Source organism: Ammospiza caudacuta, chromosome 3 (assembly GCF_027887145.1).
Source record: "Ammospiza caudacuta isolate bAmmCau1 chromosome 3, bAmmCau1.pri, whole genome shotgun sequence".
NCBI lineage: Eukaryota > Metazoa > Chordata > Aves > Passeriformes > Passerellidae > Ammospiza > Ammospiza caudacuta.
In genome coordinates, this window is record NC_080595.1 from 56682336 (window position 1) to 56704705 (window position 22370).

The window sequence follows — 22370 nt, forward strand, 5'->3', positions numbered from 1 at the left end:
GAGGATGAAGAATATTTAGCACAGAAAAAAGACAATAATAATTTCCATCCGTTTTTTCAAATGTTCTTGTGAAACCAACTGCCTTTATCCAAGTTGAACAGGAAATGCAGTTCTGGTACGTCACACTGTACAATAATAAGCTGCAGTTTCTGTATTTAACCTGTCTACACAACTCAAGGCAATTGTTTCCCCTGCAGCTTAGGGGATGATTTCAATGTTGCCTATTCTGAGCTATAGTGAAAAGGAGTCCAATATTCAATTCTTATTTTGTCCTTCTTAACTGTAACTATTTCACTCAAGACTGCCTTTTCTTTCCAAAATAATTTTCTCCAATTTTTGCTCTTTCTCCATTCCATCACAGTCATGCACTCCCTCAGACTTTTCCATTTCCACTCCACACATACTCCATTCCATTTTGTAGACCACTAAAAACCAATTTTGCCTCTCATCTGTCTTCAAAAATAGCAACAGAACACAGGAGAGAAGTACATTCTAACCATCTAGCTGAAAATTCCTGAGTATATCTACAACAGAATTATGAAAAGAGCCAAGACTTTCCAAACTATCATTTTAGTCTCAAAGATACTCCTCTTTCTCTTTCTTCTAAACACAACCACATTTTTAGGATATGTGCAAAAGGAACAGAAGACAGGTACTTAGTTGTCCTTTTCAAAATATCTTCCTTTCAACTATACACTGTATATGTACAAGAGTGAGAATATATACACAATCTCATGAATTCAGAATGCCTCCCCAAATACAGCAGCTGTATTAAACCAAACAACCTATGTGCTGATGGTGTTAAAACATCCCCTTATGTATGCATCTCTTCCTGACATCACAGTATCTGAAGAAAACACTGTAAAGCCAGCTCTTTTAACACTTTGCTTAAGATGTATTTGTCACTGCTAGATCTTCTTTGGCAGCAAAATCTTGGCTGAGGTACAGCTCAGAGAGACTGTACAATTCATTCTGCTGCCATCCATCTCACAAAAGAAAGCAGAAGAACTTAGTGAGTCATGTTAACAGACATAAGTACATACAAGTGAATGTTATTACTGGTGGGAAACATTAACTTTGTGAGTCAATTTCACATATTTCATCTACTTTCTTGTGAAAAGCATGATCTATTTTGGCAGGCATACAATGTGATTTATTTGGATTTCTAAGTAGCTATATTTACAGATTAATTAAAATGTTCAGAGACATCTTTCATGTCTTGGCAGAAAGTTTTCCCTTCTGCTCTACAAATACTCTTAACATCTCAGTGGAATGTATTTTCACAAATACTCTCAGTTAATTTAATACTTATGGTCTGCATGTTTCCAGTAGTAAGAAAAAATGCTGATACTTCTGAACAACGTCTATGCAATCACTGAAGCTCAGAGAAGAGCTAGCCAATTATGCCTTTGTTAGCAGCTGCTAAAATACATTATACAAAAATGGAAAAAGCTACACTGCATTCCTGTGGTCGTTTGACTCACCCTGGCTGGATGCCAGGTGCCCACCAAAGCTGTTCTGTTACTCCCCTCCTCAGCTGGGCAGGGGAGAAAAATAAAATGAAAGGCTTATGGGTCAAGATATGGGCAGGGAGAGAACATTGAGCAGTTATGGGCAAAACAGACTTAACTTGGGGAAATTAGTTTTATTTATCACAAATCAAACCAGAGTAGGACAATGAGCAAAACACCTTCCTCCACATCTTCTTTTTCTTTTTTCCCAGGCTTAACTTTACTCCCAATTTTCTCTTCCCCAGTGGTACAGGGGGATGAGAAATAGGGACTGTGATCAGTTAATCACACATTGTCTCTGCCACTCCTTTCTCCTCATGGGGAAGACTCCTCACACTCTTCCCCTGCTCCAGCATGGAGACTCTCCCATGGAAGACAGTCCTACTTGAGCTTCTCCAGCATGACTCCATCCCATGGGCTGCAGTTCTTCACAAACTGCTCCAGAGTGGGTCCCTCACAGAAGGTGCAGACCTTCTAGAACAAACAGTCACAAATCTGGCCAGTAAACCTGCTCCAGGATGGGCTCCTCTCTGCATGGGCCCTTCCAGGACCCTGCTCCACAGTGTGCCTCCCAGAGGGTCACAGCCACCTTCAGGCATCCCCCTGCTCTGGCATGGGCTGCAGGTGGGTCTCTGCTCCACCATGGACCCCATGGGCTGCAGGTGGGTCTCTGCTCCACCATGGATCTCCATGGGCTGCAGGTGGATCTCTGCCCCACCATGGACCCCATGGGCTGCAGGTGGATCTCTGCCCCACCATGGACCCCATGGGCTGCAGGTGGGTCTCTGCTCCACCATGGACCCCATGGGCTGCAGGTGGGTCTCTGCTCCACCATGGATCTCCATGGGCTGCAGGTGGGTCTCTGCTCCACCACAGACCCCATGGGCTGCAGGTGGGTCTCTGCCCCACCACAGACCCCATGGGCTGCAGGGGCACAGCTGCTTCCCCATGGTCTGCACCAGGGGCTGCAGGGGAATCTGAGCTCAGGCACCTGGAGCACCTCCTGCCCCTCCTTCCTCACTGGCCCTGGTGCCTGCAGAGCTCTTTCTCTCACATATTCTAACTCTGCCCTTCTCCAGCTTCAGCTGGGCAGTTTTCTTCCCTCTTCTTAAATCTGTTATGCCAGAGGCACTACCAATGTTGCTAATGGGTTCAGTCTTGACCGCAGCACATCTGTCTTGGAGCCTGCTGGCATTGGCTCCATTGGACACAGGGGAAGCTTCTGGCAGCGTTTCAGAGAAGCCACACCTGTAGCCCCTCCTGCTACCAAAACCTTGCTACACAAACCCAGTACAATTACTTTGTAGTGTTAATCTTCTACATAAGCAACAGCTAAAGGGATGGAACTCACGTGTAAGATGGAAAGTCTAAACCAGACTGTGACAAAAACTCGGGCTACGTCTTAGTGAGATAGCAGACGTGTATCTTTGCTTTTTGAAACGTTCAGAAGCAGAAAAGGTTTGCTTACCTTCACTTACCATTACAGCATGACCCTCTGACTTTTCACTGAATTTTAACAATCCCTTCCAAAGCAAGTCCTGTACCAGAACTTGTCATCTAATGCTAGAACAAGGCAGAGGTACAGTGACAAAGCTCAGAAAGGAAAAACCCTCACACTTTCAGAGCACTGAAGTTAAGCATATGTTGTTTGAGAAGAAGTAAGGACATGAGAAACAGTAAGGCTGAGAATATTTCACAGCCCATTTGAAATCATTCACCTTTTAACATGAATACGAAAATTGGATATATTTGGTTCCCACCACATACAAAAACTACCCTTATATGTAGCTTGAAGAGATTGGATTAAATAGCTACATTCCTTTATTACTACAACAGGATTCATTAGACTTCTATGAAGAAAAACAGACCCATGTGCCAAGAAAAACTAATCACGAGTCCTCCGCTTTAAATTACATTAGCAAATTGATATAAATCTCCAGAGAAATGTCTAATTAACTCCACAAGAAACAAAACAAACAAAAAGTCCACATTCATTAAAAAAGACTAGAAGGACCTACAGTTTTAAATTATGACACAAAAATTCTTCAGATTGCAGTTGCCTCTTCAGGTCAATTTCAAGCCATAGTTTTCAGGCTGCAAAATGGCAAGCAGGGTATAAAACTACACAGTTATATCTACTGGCCTAAATACACCAGTGCTCACACCACTACTGCCTTTGGTAGACTCCTTGACCAAGCATCAAGTTACATGGAAAAGTCTTGTCATTTCTCCAAGTGAAAATTAGGGCTCATTGTACCAGCCCGGGAACAGCGCGTACAGTGCTTTTTTATTTATGCATCTAAATCATCTGTGATTTTTAAGCACTGTGTAAGGCCCTATTATCTTCAAATCAATCACTGCAGTTCTCTTCTTAAAACATGTTATTTCCATTAACATTCCTGCAGGCAGTGTAATGACAAGTCCTTTGCTAAATCAAGATTCCCAAACTGTACCAAAATTTACATTGATGACAAAAAACATTTCTCACTATACTAATTGAAGCCAGAGGCCTTCTTCTGCAAATCCTTATTCATATGAATGATTAAAGGCAATTAGGCATTACAGCAAGAACTGGCAATCTGCAGTACTGTACTCTCAGATGACCATGACAATCAGTGTCTAAACATGATCCTTAAAGAAGAGAAGAATTAAGAAATCATATCTTGCCTTGGACAAATGTGGTAGGGGAAGAAGAATGGCAATTATCTTCAGGCAGCTAAAAATGTCAGACAAAACAAATTAAGAAAAAATCCATCCATCATTCAGGAATATGGTTTTGGCCCAAAACAGAAAAAGAAACAAATATTTTCCAGACTGAACATGACAAAGTGCAACTAGCTTTCACAATTTAAGGAATTAGACAACTTTAGCCACTTGTTGTCATTTAGAATTGTCTGGGCATTTTATAATCTCAGGCATACAGATGGTGACTTACCACATTTAAGCTGAAGCTCTCCTAAGCAGCCGAAAGCATCCACGAGCTTTTCATACTGTCCTTTAATTGCATCCTTTTCTTCTGGAGCTAAGGAGCAAAGAGAAAGGCAGGAAACTTAGTTATCCAGTAAAATTTTCAGATTGCTTTTATTCCTATTGCATAGGAACCAATGCTACCTAAGTTGATTTTCTCAGTCAACAAGACTACAGTGCAAAGGTAGGTTTAAAATGCTGTAAAACTATAGAGATTAAAACATGAAGGGACAGAAATGCCCATCTCCACACACCACCCTAGAAGAAAAAAGAGCGCTCACTTTATTTTCAAATCAACCTGGTTGTTAGTAACAATTTTATTCTATGGTACAGATGCCACAGATAAGTCAGAATAAATAAAGAAATACATGAGCACATGTAAAATTTACACTGCTCTAAAATAAGAGCAAGAATAAATCAGTCTTGCCATAAGCTAAAATATGATGACAGTATATTGATATGTCTTGATGTACAACAAGAGAGAGTTTATACTTCCAGACTCTCAGTCTAATTCCAGACAGAACTGGATTTTTTTATGCAAGATAATATGATTTGATGTAGACACAACACCAGATGTTGATTTCAAGAGGAATTACACATATTTTAGTGAAATAAGAATTAGTTAATTAAATAAATAAAGGGTCAGATGCTCATGTTATATTTGTGCATTTCTGCAACAAGCAAATTCAATGGGCACATACTGAACATTTAGACATTAAGCCAGACCACAGATCAAACTTGCCACTGGCTACTTTAACATAAAACCAGCATACTTCCTGAATGAGTAAGTCTTCATTTTGTATATATTTCCCAATCAGGAGCAAGGTTAATCTCCCAAATGAGGAAAACAGACTGTAACCCTCAAATGTCCTTTTACTTCTTGAACTACAGATAAACAGCAACATAATACTTTCAGAGATTTGCTAATAATATGCAATCTTATGCTCCTAATTAACTTCAGCAGTTAAAACCTGAAACCTCTGGGTATAAAAAGGACAAACTGAACTGCTTGCAATGGATGATAGAAGAGCAAAGAAAGAGACTTCTCTTTATAAATCTCAAGAGGCAAAGAGCTCAGTGAGAAACACAGAAAACAAATAAATATCCCATATATTGCTGACACTTTGAAGTGAAATGAAGGACAATTCCTCTTACAAAATTCCTTAGCAGAGGCAACCCCCAAGAGTAATTAAAACATGTTTATCTCAATTTTTGCATTTGTGACAAATAAAGAAGACTTGTTTAACTCTTTCTTAATTTTGTTTTTACTACCACAGCTTCACAATTTACTTACTCTGCTTTCTTAGAACACTGAGTAAATCGGAGAAACTAGCAAAATGTTGATACCACACACACCAGTGAAGCAAAGCATAAGCAGCAGACAGAGGATAAAGTGATTTTTATTGCATAACATAAACTTCTGGACAATAATGGTTTAAATACTCAGTAATGGCACATTTTAAGGGCTGAGACTCAGCAAGCTCAGTTCTCAGGCACTTAAAAAATCTCAATTTCACAAAACCAGTTTAGATAGACTATAACAACATTTCCATCTTTGAAAAAAACCCTCCCTTTCAAGGCTTTCTCATGTATTAAAAAAAGCAGGTTTAAAAAGGTGATGTTTCACTTTCCATGGCATCTTTACTAAGTATAAAAGAGCAGCAACAATATACTGACAATTTTTTCTTAAATTTTTTCTTAAACCCTCCTTTAAAAGCTGTCTACACTAAAATAATTGTGCTACTTTAAAATAAAAAAGGAAAACCAAAACCAAAATTCTTGCTCCAAACATTCCAGCTTTAGGAAGAAATCTAAAACAAGGGAAACACCAAGAGATTCAGATCTGAGACAGATGTGGGAGCTCATAAAGCTGCAGGCCAGGCACAACCTGAAAGCATTTCAAAAGTCACTTAAAAAGCATGGCAATGCTCTTCAAAATAGAATTACAAGCTGGAAAGTTGGCTGTTAAAGTGTCTGGTAAGAGCACAATCCAAAAGAATGGAATTTATTGCAGTGCAGAATTAGGCAACACATAGCTCATTTCACTGCTGGCCAGAAGTACCTGCCACTGGCATGTATGGAAGCCATGGAGTTTCCCAGGTCAAGCCAGTGGCACCACACACCCATCAGCTGCTGGCACAGGACTGCTCTAAACACGCAGCCAAAGAGCTGAGTTTTGGCAGTCCTGGTACAGGAACGCTGCTGTTCCAGGCAGGACACTTGTCAGAGCCTGTGCCTGCACAGCAGCACCAGCAGAGCTGCCTGCAAGGAAGGAGCAGGAAAGGAAGACACTCAACAGACACAGCCATGCCTGTGGGTCATGCAGAGAGAAGCCAGAATGTCTTAGTGCCTATGGACCACATTTGGGGGCATGGTGTGTGTAAATTCCCTTTGTTAAAGATACCAATGGAATTTAAAGCATCCTGTCTTGTTAAACTCCTTGGTGCTGCACAAAGCACATTATTGAAGAGGGCTTGAGCCAGGTTCATATCCTGTTGTTAAAAAGAAGTATTTATAAATCTCAAAATCTCAAATAACTGTCATCAAAACCTAAAAGATCTCCTAGGGCATTTGAGGAATGCTAGGACATGAGTGAGAATCAGAAAGACTGTGGCTACACAGAGAAAAAACTTGTATGCTACTTGTGTCACTGAAAACTGACATAAGAGTTAAAGGGAAATAATTCTATGAAACACTGTAACCCTTGTAAAACAAGAGACACGCAATAATTCAATGAAACCAAGCTGCAATATAATAAATTAAAAGTGACATTTTCCATGCATAAAATATTTCAGAGCCAAAAAACCCCACACCATGAAAAGATACACAACTACATTATACCATATGGCCTGACCAAGTGTGACTTCTTGCTTGTAAAAGCTGCAATTTCAATTTACCAGCTAGAAGGAACTGGCCAAACAAACATATGCAGTTTCCTTCATTCAATCCCTCCTTAGGGCTGAACCCCCAGACTTCAGCAAGAATCAGCACAACTCTCAAGCATATGGACCCCAGAAAGGTCAGTGACTGGAGTAAGAGGGTAGAGAAAGGTACCAAAATTCCAAGTCCAACACTAAGGACAGACACAGTAATACCTGCAACTTCAAGATAAAAATGAAGGAAAAGTTCTTGGAAAAAAAAAAAAAAGAGTCTGAGACTGGGTTAGGAATTCTGTTTCTCCCTTGTGATTTCTCAGCCCAATTCTGGAAATAGTCACCTGCTTGGCTGTAGGGTACTGCTATAAAAATGTAATATCAAGCATATTTCTAAGTACTTTAAGAAACATAGGATTGGTGTCATGGGATGGCTTTATTTGTGTCATTTAGCATTTGGGAGAAAGAGGTGTGAACCTTCCCCAGAAACAGGGAAAAACTATAATCAAACAGAAGTTTCATACCAAAACTCCCATCTATACATTACAATAAGCACCTTACCTAGAAATAAATCCAATATCTGCTGTTATGTGAGTTTAGATGATTACCTCCAAAGCGTGTTTTCAGTCATCTGCAGACACATTTAAACTCTTTTGTTGTATTTTCAATATCTTTCACCTCTAAAATCTTCCTGTTCACATTCTATCCAAGCTACACAGGCATTATGAAAGTCAGACTGTATTCAGAAACACCATACAGGCCAAGCAGTGCAGAGCTGGGAAGAAGTCTGTGGTCAGAGCTACAGTTAAGAGAATCCAAATAGTTAAAACATTAAGCAATGTATTTACTAATTTTCTAGTAAGATACATTTCTGGTTGAAAAGACAATGAACAAAATAGAAAATTGGCATTTTGGAAAGACCAGTTCCCTGGCTTTCTGTATTAGATTGAGAACAATCTGCTCCTAGTGAGAGATAATGTTTGCATACTTGGATGTGCATATATGAATATATTAATTCACAATCAAAGAATAATGGATTAATGAAACCACCACGTTTCTACTGGCCAGCTTCATGCTGCTGCAGGCAGTCACAAAAATAAAAGGGAAGTCCCTAAGTGATTTCTCTGAAGCTTGGCCATTATCTTTATGTGGTTTCTGCCATAGATGACTCATATTTGCATAGAAACTTGCAGCAGTCACTACAGACATAACCACTACAAAGAATTCATCCATCACAACCACTACTTGTCTCCTAGCATAGAAAACAAGCCTTGTAATCAACACCCAACACTTACAGGAACACATCTTCCCTCCTCTCTGCACCCAGTTTGCATTTTGACAATAGTGAAAGAATTGCAACACACACTTTTTTCTATCATCTAAAGCAGTGATGTTCAGCCTGAGAAACCACAGCTTGCAAGTGCCCAGTGCCAGCACAACCAAGGAAGACAGGACTTGGGCTCTGGAGACTGCTTCCACAAATGGAAAAGTTCAAACACCACTAAACTACAGAAAACTTCACAGAAGTTTGTGCTAGCTGTATGAATATTCGGGTGTAGGAGTAGAAATGAGCCAAGGTGGAGGGCTCACTGTATTGGATAGAGTGCTTAGAAATGCAGTCACAGTACTTACACAAGTATTGGTGCTTGATTTCCACACCCCACTCAGTGGCACAGTTGTTCACATAACCACAAAACCAAAGCTAATTGTAAACAGTGAATGTACATAGAGCACAGAAACAGCTTTCTGTACAGAAGAAGGAAAAGATAAAGCACAGGTAAATAACTGCTACTTCCTGGCGTTGCAAGGCTTTACCCTGATTTCACTCCACTGCATCAGAGAACCACACACCTGCAAGTGAAACAGCAGAGGAGGCACAGAGCTCCTCCTCAGAGTGTACACACACCTTAACTCTATGTAAGTTTGTCTCTAGTAAAGGCTAACTTCCCAGATCTGTGGGTAAAAGTCAGGAAAAACCTCAGACATATTTGAAAAAACACACACTGTATCAGCTTTGAACTTCTGTATTTTCCAGACACCATGGTCACTTAGGATTTAACATAACAGGTGATGTAACATCCTTATAAAACAGCTGCAGAATCAAAGAGCTTGCAAAAAAAAAAAAAATCTCTGCAGCCTTTGGCTCTGCCCTTGAGAAAACATATTATTATGCTGAAATTCAATAGCAGAGCACTCCTGTTGACAGCTTTTCACTGAAACTACCTGCCATAATAAAGTTAAATCACCATATTTTCAGCACTATAGCCTTAGTTTAGTTTAGCAATTGCCTTGACAGCAGTCCAGAACTACCTTGTGCAGTTCACTTCATCTGCAAACCACTGAAACTGTAACGTGTTTGAACTAGGAATAGCTCCTCTAACTATATTCCCTGTTGTATTAAGCAGAAATTTCTAAATCAATGACAATTTTTCTTTATCCTTCATGACTCTAGGTTTCTTCTGCAGAATATATTGATCTTCTAGTTCAGATAATTCCTGAAAGAATTGTTTCAGGCTGTCACCCATCCTTCTGGAGATGACTGAAGCTTTAGGATTGTCAGCAGATGGGGGGGGGGGGAAAAAGCCTCCAGCAAAATGTGTCATTCAATTCAAAACAGTGAATTTTACCCTCCACCCTACAGTGACATCATGAGAGAAGGAAAACAAACTCCTATCCTCAAAAATACTATTCAATTTACAGCAGAACAGAAAACTCTTCTGTTGATATCACATCACTATGCAGATTAAGGGGTTTAGGGATATGCAGCTAAGTTTCCTGCAGTGATTTTTGATTTCTTGATTTTTCCAAAAGTTTTTAGTTTAGGTTTCCATTACAGGACAAGTTCTCACTTTATAAATTGCTGACATTCAGGCAATTAGAGATCTTTACAATACTTTCCCACTACTGGAAAGGATGCAAAGGATATCAAGGATGTAAATATTTTTCAGGTATTAAATCTGTGTATGCAGTAAGGAAATTATGAAACATAATCAATTTGTGACTAAAATAGTTATCATTATCTTTATAAGATATCAAGAGAGGAAAAAGTATTAAGTCATCCATCCACAAGACAGCATCAAATTGTTAGCTTACACATTTGAAAGTGTTTATTTTAATGAGGAGTTTGCCAGCAGTCCATAGCCTGTATTGATTCTGCACAAGTGTGTGTTTTTTCAGATTTCTTTTTTTGTAACACCACTTCTAGGACAATCCTCATTCCCTTCAGCCACTGGAACTAGGTTAAATTCAACATTTAAATTTCTTCCAGTACAAAATTATTATAGAAGCAATTAAACTTTACACAAGTGCAGATGTCATGCCTGCTCAAGGGCAGAGATACTTGGTACCCATGGGGGGAAAAAAAAAAAAGAGCAATGACTAAAATTTCTTTTCAAGCCTTCACTGTCCATCTATGATTATTCCTCTCTACAGTTCTGTTTACATGAGGGTGCAACTGCAAAACTACATAAACTGTTGTACAACTTAAGTGTTCCAGGTATACCAATCTGCTTTTATTTACTGTAGGGGTTTGCATAAGGCACAGTTGCATAACTCCTTCTCACCACAGGTATGCAATTTTTAAAGAACTTTATTTTAGAAACAGAAAACTAGACAGAGAGGCCAAAACTAACACAACCCTAGGACTAGTATGTCTGAAACCACACATATACAAAGTTTATGTTAACCTCCCACTGCCAAGTTCTATGGTTAGCAACAACCTAAAGGCAAGTCAAACAAAACAGAATTAATGTTGTTTCTGTTACCACCCTGCTGTGAAGCTTCCTCTTCACAATTCTTCTAAATTCACCAGCACAATACCTACTACTGGTTTTCCCTCCTTTTCTGGTCCTCTGCTGCATAAACAGAGGTTATCTAAACAGGCTCCACTGGACAAACTAGCTCTTCCCACAATACAGGAACCAACCCAGGAAGGAATAGAGGAATTAAATGAAATAAAATGACAAAGTTATTACCATGGAGTGGGCTGAATGCCAACACAGACATGATTGCAGTTATCTCAAGACATGACACTTGAGTTCCAAAAGGCAAGGCAAACAGGCCCTTTACCCTATACAAATCACTACTTCAGAATTCCTCTAACACATTTTAAGAGAGACTGTATAAATTCTATAATCATAGAATCACAAAATCATTCAGATTAGAAAACATGTCCAAGATCATTGAGCTCAACCATTAAACTAGTACCACTGTGTTCATCATTTAAACCATGATTCCCAGCTTCCACATCCACGCACTTTTGGATCACTTCCAGGCATAGGAGCTCCCTCATAGCCTGTTTCCATATACCTGACCATCCTTTCCATGAAGAATTTTCTCCTAATATCCAATCTAAATCTGCCCTGCTGCAAGTTGAGGCTATGTCCTCTTGTTCTTTCACTTTTTAGCAGGGAGAAGAGGCCAACCCTCACCTGGCTACACTCTCCTTTCAGGCAGTTGTAAAGAGTGATAAGGTCTCCCCTGAACCTCCTTTTCTCCAGGCTGAACAACCACAACCCCAGCTCCCTCAGCTGCTCCTCACAGGGCTTGTGCCACAGATCCTTCACTGGCTCCATTGTCCTTCTCTGGACACACTCCTGTTTAGAGATAGACCAGGATGCCACTGACCTCTTTGTTCACCAGGGCACACTGGTGGATCATGTTCAGATGGATGCTGAGCAGCACCACCAGGTCCTTTTCATCTGGGCAACTTTCCAGCCACTAAATCATTTCAGGCATAGCAATTCAAACGGGATAGCAACACTGGGAGAGAAAAAACTACTCTATGCTGATGATTCCTTTAATTAGTGAGATTTCAAGTCATTCCAACCACTGGTCCTACAGGTGGCTCAGGGCTGGCTAGGTGAATACTGGACTCTCCCTTTTATTCATGCACATTGGTGTTAGGAAGTGGAGCGGCTTTAGATTTTTATCAGAATAACAAAATACAGACCAAACCCCATTAGTATTCAGTTTTAATGTCAACAGGTTTTTTTTTCAGGGAAAGTGAGTAAAGTTCTGCTCAGTACTAACTGACTTTGCACTGCCAATTCACTGAAATCTGACACAAAACCCCCCTCTAGAAAAATGTAACACATTTATGTCCACTATTACCAAAGAATTTTGCAAGAAACGGAACCCCCAAAATATTGCACAACATGAAACTCTAATAAAATATAATAAGCAAAACAAACAAAAATCCCTACAGTGTGGCAATAAGATATTTTCCATGACTGGTCAAAATTTTCCCACTATCAGAACCATTCTCGAGAAAATCAGCTGCCCCTTGATGACTTTTCTGGCTTTCATCATTTTATTCTGCATGTCCTGCCAGTGTACATTGTGGAAGATTCAGCTCAGTGGACCCAGATCCTGAGGTGACATTGTGACTGACATTGTGCAAATCACAATGTCCACACAGATCTTACTACAAACTACAGTTTGAGCTGCTTGAACACAGACTCCTACAATGCTGTGGACAGCAGCATGATTGCAGGCACAGGTATTATGCAGAACACAATTTAAAAATACAGCACAAGCATGTGTTCTCCTACATAGCTGTTTGCCCCTTGAATTCTCAGTCACCTCATTTTTCTGTGTCTGCCTCAACATTAGCGACATCAGCATTGCATTAATTCAGGTCCAACAAGTACCAAAAGCACAAAGTGAAACAACGCTGAGAACATTTATGAGACTCCTCCAGAAAAGCCAGACACTCAAGTAACCAAATACCGTTCAAACCACAGGGGCAACACAGCAAGAAGCCAGGAGTTTTTTAGGGGAGACAAATCTCAAGTCAATCATCCCAAAACACCTCTGTTGTGAGCTGGCTATCTTCAGTGGTGGTTAGCGCCTGATGTAGCTGAGTAGAAACTTCCTCAAGAGGCTGCGGACCTGATTTCATTACCTGGGCCCTCCTCTGCAGCCAAGGCTGTAGGGGATAATTCTTGTACACTAAAGGTGCCCTGTGCCGAGACCCCACCGCAGCCGGGTGGCCTCTCCTGCTCCTTCTACCCCGGCTGCTGGTGAGGAGGCTAGAGATGCCCAGAGCAGCGATGGAACGCGGATCGGGAGATGCTGGGCAACCCTCCATGCACGGCACGTACCGGGGCTCACCCAAATGCGCCAGCAAGGGGCCAAGCCTGGAGGGCCGTGCTGGAGGCCTGGGTGTGAGGCGAGACGCTCCCCGCAGCCAGCATCCCACTGGAGGTGGCTCCGCTCCCCTTCCTCTCTCCATGCCATTGGAGGAAAGTGCCCCAATGCTCCTGGGCATCGCCTGCTGCCGTCGCACCCCACTGTCCCCTCACAGGCAGAGGTGGGCACGTACGGACACCCACGGGTCCCCAGGGCCGCCCCCGCAGGCACTTACTGAGCGCCGCCACGGTGCCGGCCTCCAGCAACAGGCAGTCCTGGCGGCTGCGCGCCTCGAGCAGGGCGCTCGGGCCCGGCTCCTGCTTCCAGAGCAGCCGCAGCCCTTTGCTCAGAGCCATGGGAGCCGCCGGCCGCGGGCAGGAGGGCGCAGGGGTCCCGCCGGAGACGGTGGCGCAGGAGCCGCACGGCGCGGCGCTGGGGGGCCGCCGGCAGCCCCGCGGGAGCCTCCCCGGGAACTCGTCCCCAGTCCTGGCCGCTTGTCCCGGGGAGGCGGGCCAGGAGGGCGGCCGTGCCCCGCTGCCGCTCGCCGGTCACCTCAGCAGGTCCCCGAGTGCCTCCGCGGCCGGGGCGCCCAGCGCAGGGCGAAGGAAGCGGAGCGGCCCCGCGGGCGGACCCGCCGCTGCGGCCGCCTCCTCGGGGAGCCCCGGCTGCGGCCGGCGAGGCGGGAGCGACCTTCCCCTTTGCTCTCCGCCTCTCTCTTCCCACCCACGGTAAACTTTCCAGAGTTAACTTTGTCCCTCTGGCTCCGCGGCTCCTCCTCCTCCGGCACAGGTAGGAGCCGCCGGCGGGGCGCTATCCCCCGCCCTGCCCGCGGGTGAGGGGAGGAGCGGCGGCCGCGCTGTGGGCCCGGCCGGGCGCTGCGGGGCCCGGCCCGGCTCTTCCCAGCCCAGCTGTGCCCGGCCCTACTCGCCCCGGCCCCGCCGTGCCGCTCCCCACCCCCGCGGGTGGCGAAGGTCGCCGTCGAGCCGCCGGGAGCGCGGCCGGCCCAGCAGCGCCTTGAGGCGCCGGAGCTGTTCCGCTGCTGCCCCGCTTCTTCCCGCTTCCTGCGGGAGCGGCCGCCCGGGATCCCGGCGCGCTCCCCGCCGGCACGGAGCTCCCCTCGGGGCTGCTCTCCCACTGCGCGCTGTACCGTGGTGTAAAGAGCTGCGGGCAAAGGCACAGCGCGCTTGTTCTGGTGTTGTAGGGTTCTCATCACATTTCCCTAGTGAGTCTGTGCAGGGTGAGTGCTGGTTTTTTTCCGGGGTTCACCGAGAAGGAGTGCATTGAGGACGTAGGCACAGGTACGCCAGTGTGTTCGGATGAGAGAAAAACTGGCTGTAATCTCTAGCAGAACATGTAGTCCTATTCATACACGAGTAAACCACGTAGAATTCTGTTGGTTTTTGGGTTTTGTGTTTTGTTGTTTTTTTTTTTTTTTAACATCACAAATTATAACTTGAGTTAAGGTGTAGAGAAAACTGCAAACTGTTATTGTTGTCTCACATTTACGTTGAGAACGTCGGTCATGGCTGTGCGCTGCCAGGTGGAATGTCACAGTCCCGGCCGACTTTGAACGTGATGGAAAAAAACTGAAAAGCAGATACTGCCTTTCTGTCACACACATCTGGTTTATTTATTTTATAACCAGCAGTAATTCCGAAAGGAGATTGATTTTATCTTTGTTTATGGTGCCTCCTTAACAAAGCATTCTGAAAGGGTCTGGTATGGAAAATGAGATTGGTGTTTGTATGGGGCTTCCCCCCTGCCCTGATCCTAAACTTTGATTATAGTATGTAGGGTGAGATGAAAAGTACTGGGTAAAGCAAAAGAAATTACCCAGAAACTGTAGAAATTAAGTGACCAGGATGAAAAAAGCAAGACAGTGCACAGCTCAAAGTTAGGGAGTTTTAGAGGATGTAAGAACATAGATTAACCATGCTCAATTTTAAACAGGAAAGAGATTCCTTTCTAACAGCTACCCAATGTGAATGGCAGACCAAAAATCAGTTTATGTCTTTGACATCTTTCACTCTTTCCCTAGAGAAAAGTGCTCATTTGAGATGAAATACTTAAAGTATCACTTAATCCGTGCTGCCCAAGAGAGTTGCGTCACATTACTTTAAAAAGTTGCCCTGGATCATACACTTACGTGTTTAAAAATAGCAGAAAAAAAAAACCCACTTTTTTTTGTTGTTGTTGTTTGTCTGTGTGTTTGTGTGTGTCTTTGCCTTTAAGGAATTATTCTTTACAGTCCCCTTTAAACTCCATCATGAGAACAAACTCTCACTGGGAGGACACAGGTATGTCCCTCTCTTGCCTGTGTTTTAACTCCTTAGTAATTTTTGTTGTTAGTTCTTTTCACTGTGTCCAAGAACACACAAGTTAGGATTGTTAATAAAAAGGTTACTGTCAGATTTGTTGGGTAAAATACTGAAGAAAGGATTGGTGCACCTGGGATAGTATTTTTTAACACCTCAAATCATTATGAGGGGATAAGGATGTGAGAGAAAAACTCAGATGAAGATGGCAGACTGGGAACCTTTAGCAGTGTGTATGACAAAACACTCTCTGATTGAGTCTGTTCTAAGCTCTTACAAATAGATCTCTTCAGTGTGTTCCATTGCAGTACATCCACTCAAAAAGCAGTCAGTCAGTTCATTAGGCTTTGTGTCAGAAACACAAGCCTGAGAAAGCAACAATCAGAAAATGGTGACAAGTAGCAGTAAATAAACCCATTCCTTTTACAAACCTCCTTCACAAAGACTGACATCTAAATTTAGGGCTTGTATAGGAACCTTCCTCAATATATTGGGGATGTGTTCTTTTTGATAAGATCTTTTCATCTAACCAGACTGTGTTTCAATGCATGGAAGGGAAAGTATTGAGATTGACGGATCATCTCTTAGTGGACATTTGGAGTTGAGCTGTCTTGCTCTGGACCTTATGTATGTGAGTATTATGGAAGCATTAATTCCTGCAGTCATTTGAGGAGTCCCTCAGGTGAACTCATTCCCTCTTGCACAGCACTTGTTTTCACCCAGGCCATACACTCTCATTACCTCCTCAGCAATTTTTCATTTCATCCTCCTTTCTCTTTGGAGTTTTCCTTCCTTTTAATCTCCTGCCTTGACAATGTCATCATGCTAGCTGCTTTGCCCCTCTTCACCCATCTTTGGTTCTTCATCACTCTTTCTACCTTTGAGCAGTCACAGATATTTTGCATTGCTTTCTGAATGTTCCTTCAGCTGAAAAGTGGGAGGTGATCTGCTGCTGCCCCTGCAGCCTTCAGCTGGGAGAAGCAATAGGTCAGTGGGCTCTCTCTGCTATTTGGCATGCATAGAATAGTGGGACTGTTTTGGGGGATGGAATATGTCTTGTCTGCAGCTCTGTCCCTTTACTTACCTTTTCTCTTTCCAACTCCTTTTCCAGCTCCTGTCTTCATAGGGGCAGGGAGGTCCTTCTACCTCTATATCAGAAGGGGAGGGATCCTTAAGGTCTGATGATGTTTGCTGACTGTGGAACTATGTGAAATGCAGTTCAAACAAAATTGCAGCAGTGGTATGTTAGGGGCAACCTCTATAGAAGGAAGACACAGGCTTCAGCTACTAAATCAAGCTCAGTTCCTGTTAACTCCTGTGGCATAAATTGTGTTGAAGACAATGTCCACACTGTGTTTGTGCATATTTTCAAGCATTCAGCTGCTACCTCAGTGGTTACCTCAGTGTAATGTCTGAACACTTTTATCTTTTTCAAAGTCACACCATTTGGTTTTAATTTCTAATCCCTTCTCCTCCTCAGCCCCTTGTTTACCTTGGAAGCATTGCTATGCATCAGAATGTCTCCTGCTCCCAGGTCCTTCTGGTGATGGGTGTTTCCAGGGTCTGGATAACTGCCTCCCTGAAAAAGAGTCCTGCATGCCACCTTAGCAGGTGGCATTGTTTGTTTGTCTGAAGACCATCTGAAGAGGAACAACAGGGATGTTGCAAGACAGAGTTTAGAAGAACTGGACAGTGCAAGGAGCATTTGGCTTAGCTGTCTGCTCTCTGTCTGGAATAGCTGTGTGAACCCCATATCCTGGACTTTGGGGTATAGGATGGGTGTCCCTGTAGTATTTCTTGTCTGTCTTTACGTACTGTTGAGTGAACTTTGCAGTCTGGAGCTCTACAAAAAGCTTTGGTGATACACTGTAGAAGCAAACAAAAGATACTTTTCTTTGTCTAATATTATGCTACTGAAATAGCTTTTTCAGTAACTTTTTGAAGCTCTGAGATTAAATATATGACGGCATTTCCTCAGGATTTTTGGCCACTTGCACATAGCCTCAGTGGTCACAAATTCCTCAGGAAATGTGTGTGTTTGAGAGGTCATTGAAAACAGTTTGGGTTTTGCCTTTTATGACAAACTTTTGACTTTAGCAAGTAAAGAAGAAATAGGGGAAATATCTTAGCATATTTTTTCCTGCACATGGCATTCAAAACAAGTAACTGCTGCTAATATGCAAAAACTTCTGCTATGTTTCCACTTTTTCTAGCTAACATTAGAATGAATTTTATTTACAGCTGAATTTGACACAGAGAACCATTTATAACTTCTAGGCTAAAGTGCTCAAAATGGTGCTCTGAAAGTAACTGTGGGGTTTTAATGTCAACTCTTAACACTGTTGGTGAAGCAAAGAAAATGTCCCTGCATCTCTCCTCTTATACTCATGGCAAGGTCAAACGTTCTTTGTCAAAATCTAAACAAAACATACTAATTTTCCCCTCATGTTTCTCATGCTTTTCAGGTATTTTTGAGGAAATGCAGTGGATGTTGGTAAGTAACAGTGACCTAGCTCAAACTGTATTGGATTGTCTCTGTAACAAAGTATCAGATGTCTTTTGTACACAAAGTTCTTTACTAGGCCAAGAGAAGTGTAACCAACTAGGTCACTGTTACTTACCAACATCCACTGCATTTCCTCAAAAATACCTGAAAAGCATGAGAAACATGAGGGGAAAATTAGTATGTTTTGTTTAGATTTTGACAAAGAACGTTTGACCTTGCCATGAGTATAAGAGGAGAGATGCAGGGACATTTTCTTTGCTTCAGTTAGTGACAATATTTTCAAATTTCTGCTCCTGTTTACAACCTTTCCTGACACGCTCCCCTTATTCCTTGCCATTGGGGTCTGTGATCCTTACAACAGGACAAGAAACTTCTAATGCTAATTAGTCTGTATTGTATTACTCTTTAATCAATTATTTGGAAGGGGAAGGTGGGTGGGTAGGCTCAGACCTGAGCTTCTGGTTCAGCAGGAGCTAAACATATGTCTGACTTTAAGTATATCAGTAGCCTAAATCTTGCAGCTCCTTGCTTGGTTGAATAAACTTCCTTCTCAAGTGAATAAACAGTGCAGGTCTGGCTGCTCAAGGAGGTTGGACTGGAAGCAAACTACCTTTAGGCTCAGACTGAGTCAGGGTCTATCTGGCTGCAGGCTGTAGCTCCAGATTGGCAGAAGATTGGGCTGTGAATTCAAGCTCTTGAAGATGTAGCAGAAGTGGTTGAGAGATGCTCTGGTGGAGTGCTAACAGTTTCAGAAATGCTGCTAATGAAGAACTATTGCTGGGAGGTCAGTGGAATTTCTCACCTCCTCTTACACCTATACTTTAATTCTGTGTGATAAGTGAAAGAGGGCTCTCTGGAGAGGCAGATCCACTGCATTCACAGGCCTTTTCTTATTAGGAGACTATTTTCAGTAACAGCAGCTGGTTTAAAGCTTAACATTCTTCATCCCAAAACTATGTGCAGAAGAGCAGCAATAGTCAGATGACGTTTATTTGGGCAGAAATAGTGACCAGACTACCAGATAAAATTTTTATTCTTTCTTCCAGACTGACATGATTATGATTAGTTGTAGGTATCCTTTTCTTATGTTCAAAGGACTAGGAAGCCACAGAGTTCTCCACTGCTTCTTGACTCATTTTCTGGAACTCCTGATATGAAAAACAAAATGCTTAATAAAATAGAAAATTTTAATTTACTGGGCTGCTTAATATCTGCACAGGAAGAGCTGCAGCAAGTATGCTGGAAGTTTTTCCTCAGTGAGCACATACCTCTTCATCAAAAATTGTGCACACCTCTCTTGCTTATCAACAGTGAAAGCCGCAGTTACTGGTTACCCCATACCAAGGGATATAGATTTGATGAGGCAAAAGAAAAATGCCTTCCTTTTGTCCATGAATCAGCTGTGAAGAAAACTCCAGGAAGAGGCAATCCCACATTGCCAGTCATGGCATTTCAGCAGTACATAGTGGCCATCATTGTCACAGGTGGTGTGACACTGGACTGCTGGAAGAGACTGCCTGCAACAAAGGGATTCCTATCTTCATTCTTAAATAAGAATTTCACTATTCTGTTGGTGTTCCATATCTGTATGAAGGAAAAGCAGAGTTTACATGGCTGTTCAGAATCCTTTCAGTTTCATTGTCTGTTGAGGTGTTGTAACTAGACAGAGAGAAACAGATGAATACAAGAGTGGACAATGCAAGAACACAACAAAAAGCAGGTTATGATTCTGACAATTGACCTGAAAAGGAAATAATTTAAAATGATAAGACACCCCCAACCTTGTATTTTTAGAGTAACCAAATAATAAAATAATTAGGAAAGTCAAGGACAAAATGCAGTCAGGCAAGTGACAGCAGGACTTTATATGTTTCTGGATAATTTTGATGGTACACTCTGTTTATTGAGGAAAATGTTAATTTTTGATCCCTCTTACTATGATTAATTTGTAAATGAATTCTGTTAATATAAAAATCTTTAGTTATTTTGTCCTATTTGGTAACACAGACTATACTTGAAAAAACAAAGGAGCATACAGGGTAGATGAGACCTAAAATGAGGCATTTAGAAATTGGGGGGGTGGGAAGAGAGAACAAAGAGAATGGCATTTCCATGTTCAGTTCATAACTAATGAATGTTAATTCTTTTATAGCTTATTGAATTCTAGTTTGCCCTCAGTGGGATCAGACATTCAAGGAGAGTATCTTTTATGAATTTTCTGTGTGTAAACTTTAGTGGGAGTTGATTGAACATAATAGGACATCTTAACTGAGTGTATGTCCAGTAATGGCTACTTACAGCTGTAGTATTTTATAAAGGATTTTGTTAATGAGATGAGCACATGTTCTGTGTTAACAGAAATGTATATATAAACCCAGTGGAGGCTTATATCTTAAAGTTCTCTCACATTCCAGTTCTGTTTTTTTTCTTGTATACAAAACACAAAGCTAAAGTAAAACTAAGGTGGTTTGGTTTTTTGTGTCTTTTTTTTTCGTGAACAAAAGTGAAAGTTGGACATAAACTGTCCATTTAAAAGTTTCAGATTTATTCAAGTATTTGAATGAAAAAAAGGGGTTAAAATAGTTTTCTATTTGGAGAACACCTCTTTAATACAATCAAATCAGCCACCTCACAACCAGTACCACCATCCTACAACTACTGAGAAAAACCTTACATCTCTGGAATGAGTAGGTGAACTTCTCCAAAATCTGAAACAGTCCAGAATCTCAGTCGGTACATCAAAATTCAGTTGGAAACATTCCCCATGTTTAAGGTTTGGGTTTTGTTTGCTGCATCTATCTAAAGATATAGAATTTCTAGTTCATGCCTTTGATAATGGACTACTGGTTGTATGCCAGATACTAACCCACAAAGCAAAAAGAGTCATTCAGTCACTGTCTAAAAGGAACAAAAAATGTCTTGCATGCATAGATTTGCTCTTCTGTGATCAAATGTTCAACATTTTTTCCATTTGAGTTGTTTCCAGTACAGCATATGTGGTGCTTTTAAAATGAAGTTAGGCTTCTTTGTCTCATTTAATTTTAAAACAGATGCTTTGTGGTGCTATGCCTCCCCATGTTTTAGAAAGCCCTATCCATTAATTTTCAAATTTAGCAGAGTTTTCGCACCAAAGAGCAAGGGGAGCAAGAGGCAGTGTAGGAACACATTCTTATGAAGGAAGAGAACATATTTGTTTACCTGAAAGATTGGGGGTTTGGTCTTTTTTCAACTGCTTTTTGTAAAGTTTGCATGGCATTGGGCAATAAATCTCAGGTGTTCCTCTGCTTTTCAGCAGCTTCATGGCAAGATAACTTAGACTGAATAGTTTGAAAAGACAGTGAATGTGAAGTAGTTCAAATCACAGTAGTTAATGGAGTTCCTCAGTATACCTCCAGTGTTGAACTGGAGAAGGTTAAATAAGAACTAAAATGGTAAAATAGAGCAAACTGGCTAAGGAGTCAAGCTATTTCACAGCCCCATTTATGGTGAGGGCAGAGTGAATAGCATATGTTTTTCTTGAAAGGAAAGGAGGACTGCAGAATGAAGTGTTATCTCTGTCAGTGCTGCTGTAAAGGGGTAGCTGACAAAGCACAGTGTGTGAGTGAGGGGAACAGACCAGAAAAGAGAAGAACTGAGGGAATACCAAGGTTCGAAGTTATTTGAACAAACATTTGGTATGTTACATTATTCCCAATGCACCAGTTAAATCTACAGACTCTGTGTATGTGCAAGATAACATAATTTGTAAACTCATTTGCAGGCTACTATTCTTTTGATTCACTCCAAATATGTGTGTGTTTATCTCAAAAGTTACCTGGGTGAAAGGGAGGTGAGAAACCATCTTTCTCTGTAGGCTGTGCTCAATTCCTAGGACACTTTCTCACTTCAGTCACCATTACAGACACCCCAGTAGCATCAGCAACCCGGGAATGCTGCTGTGCGTGGGAAGGGGTGAGCACAGAGGGCGAGCAGGCCAAAATACTATCAGCAGTTTGGTAGGGAGGGGGCATGTAGTGGAAAGACCTTGTGTGGGTGTGGCTGGAAAGGCTCAGCAAAGCTGTGGCTT

At 42.0% G+C, this 22370-nt stretch overlaps 1 protein-coding gene across 1 annotated transcript in view; it reads right to left on the minus strand.

The window, feature by feature from the left end:
* SYNJ2 (synaptojanin 2) overlaps positions 1-14026 on the minus strand; it is a 64749-nt gene extending 50723 nt beyond the window's left edge. The window contains exons 1-2 of the mRNA XM_058800974.1: positions 13719-14026; positions 4447-4533 (exon numbers count right to left, since the gene is read on the minus strand). Of these exons, the coding sequence (XP_058656957.1) occupies positions 4447-4533; positions 13719-13839 (208 nt within the window). The 5' untranslated portion in view covers positions 13840-14026. The remainder of the gene's footprint in view (positions 1-4446; positions 4534-13718) is intronic.
* Positions 14027-22370: the final 8344 nt, after the last annotated feature.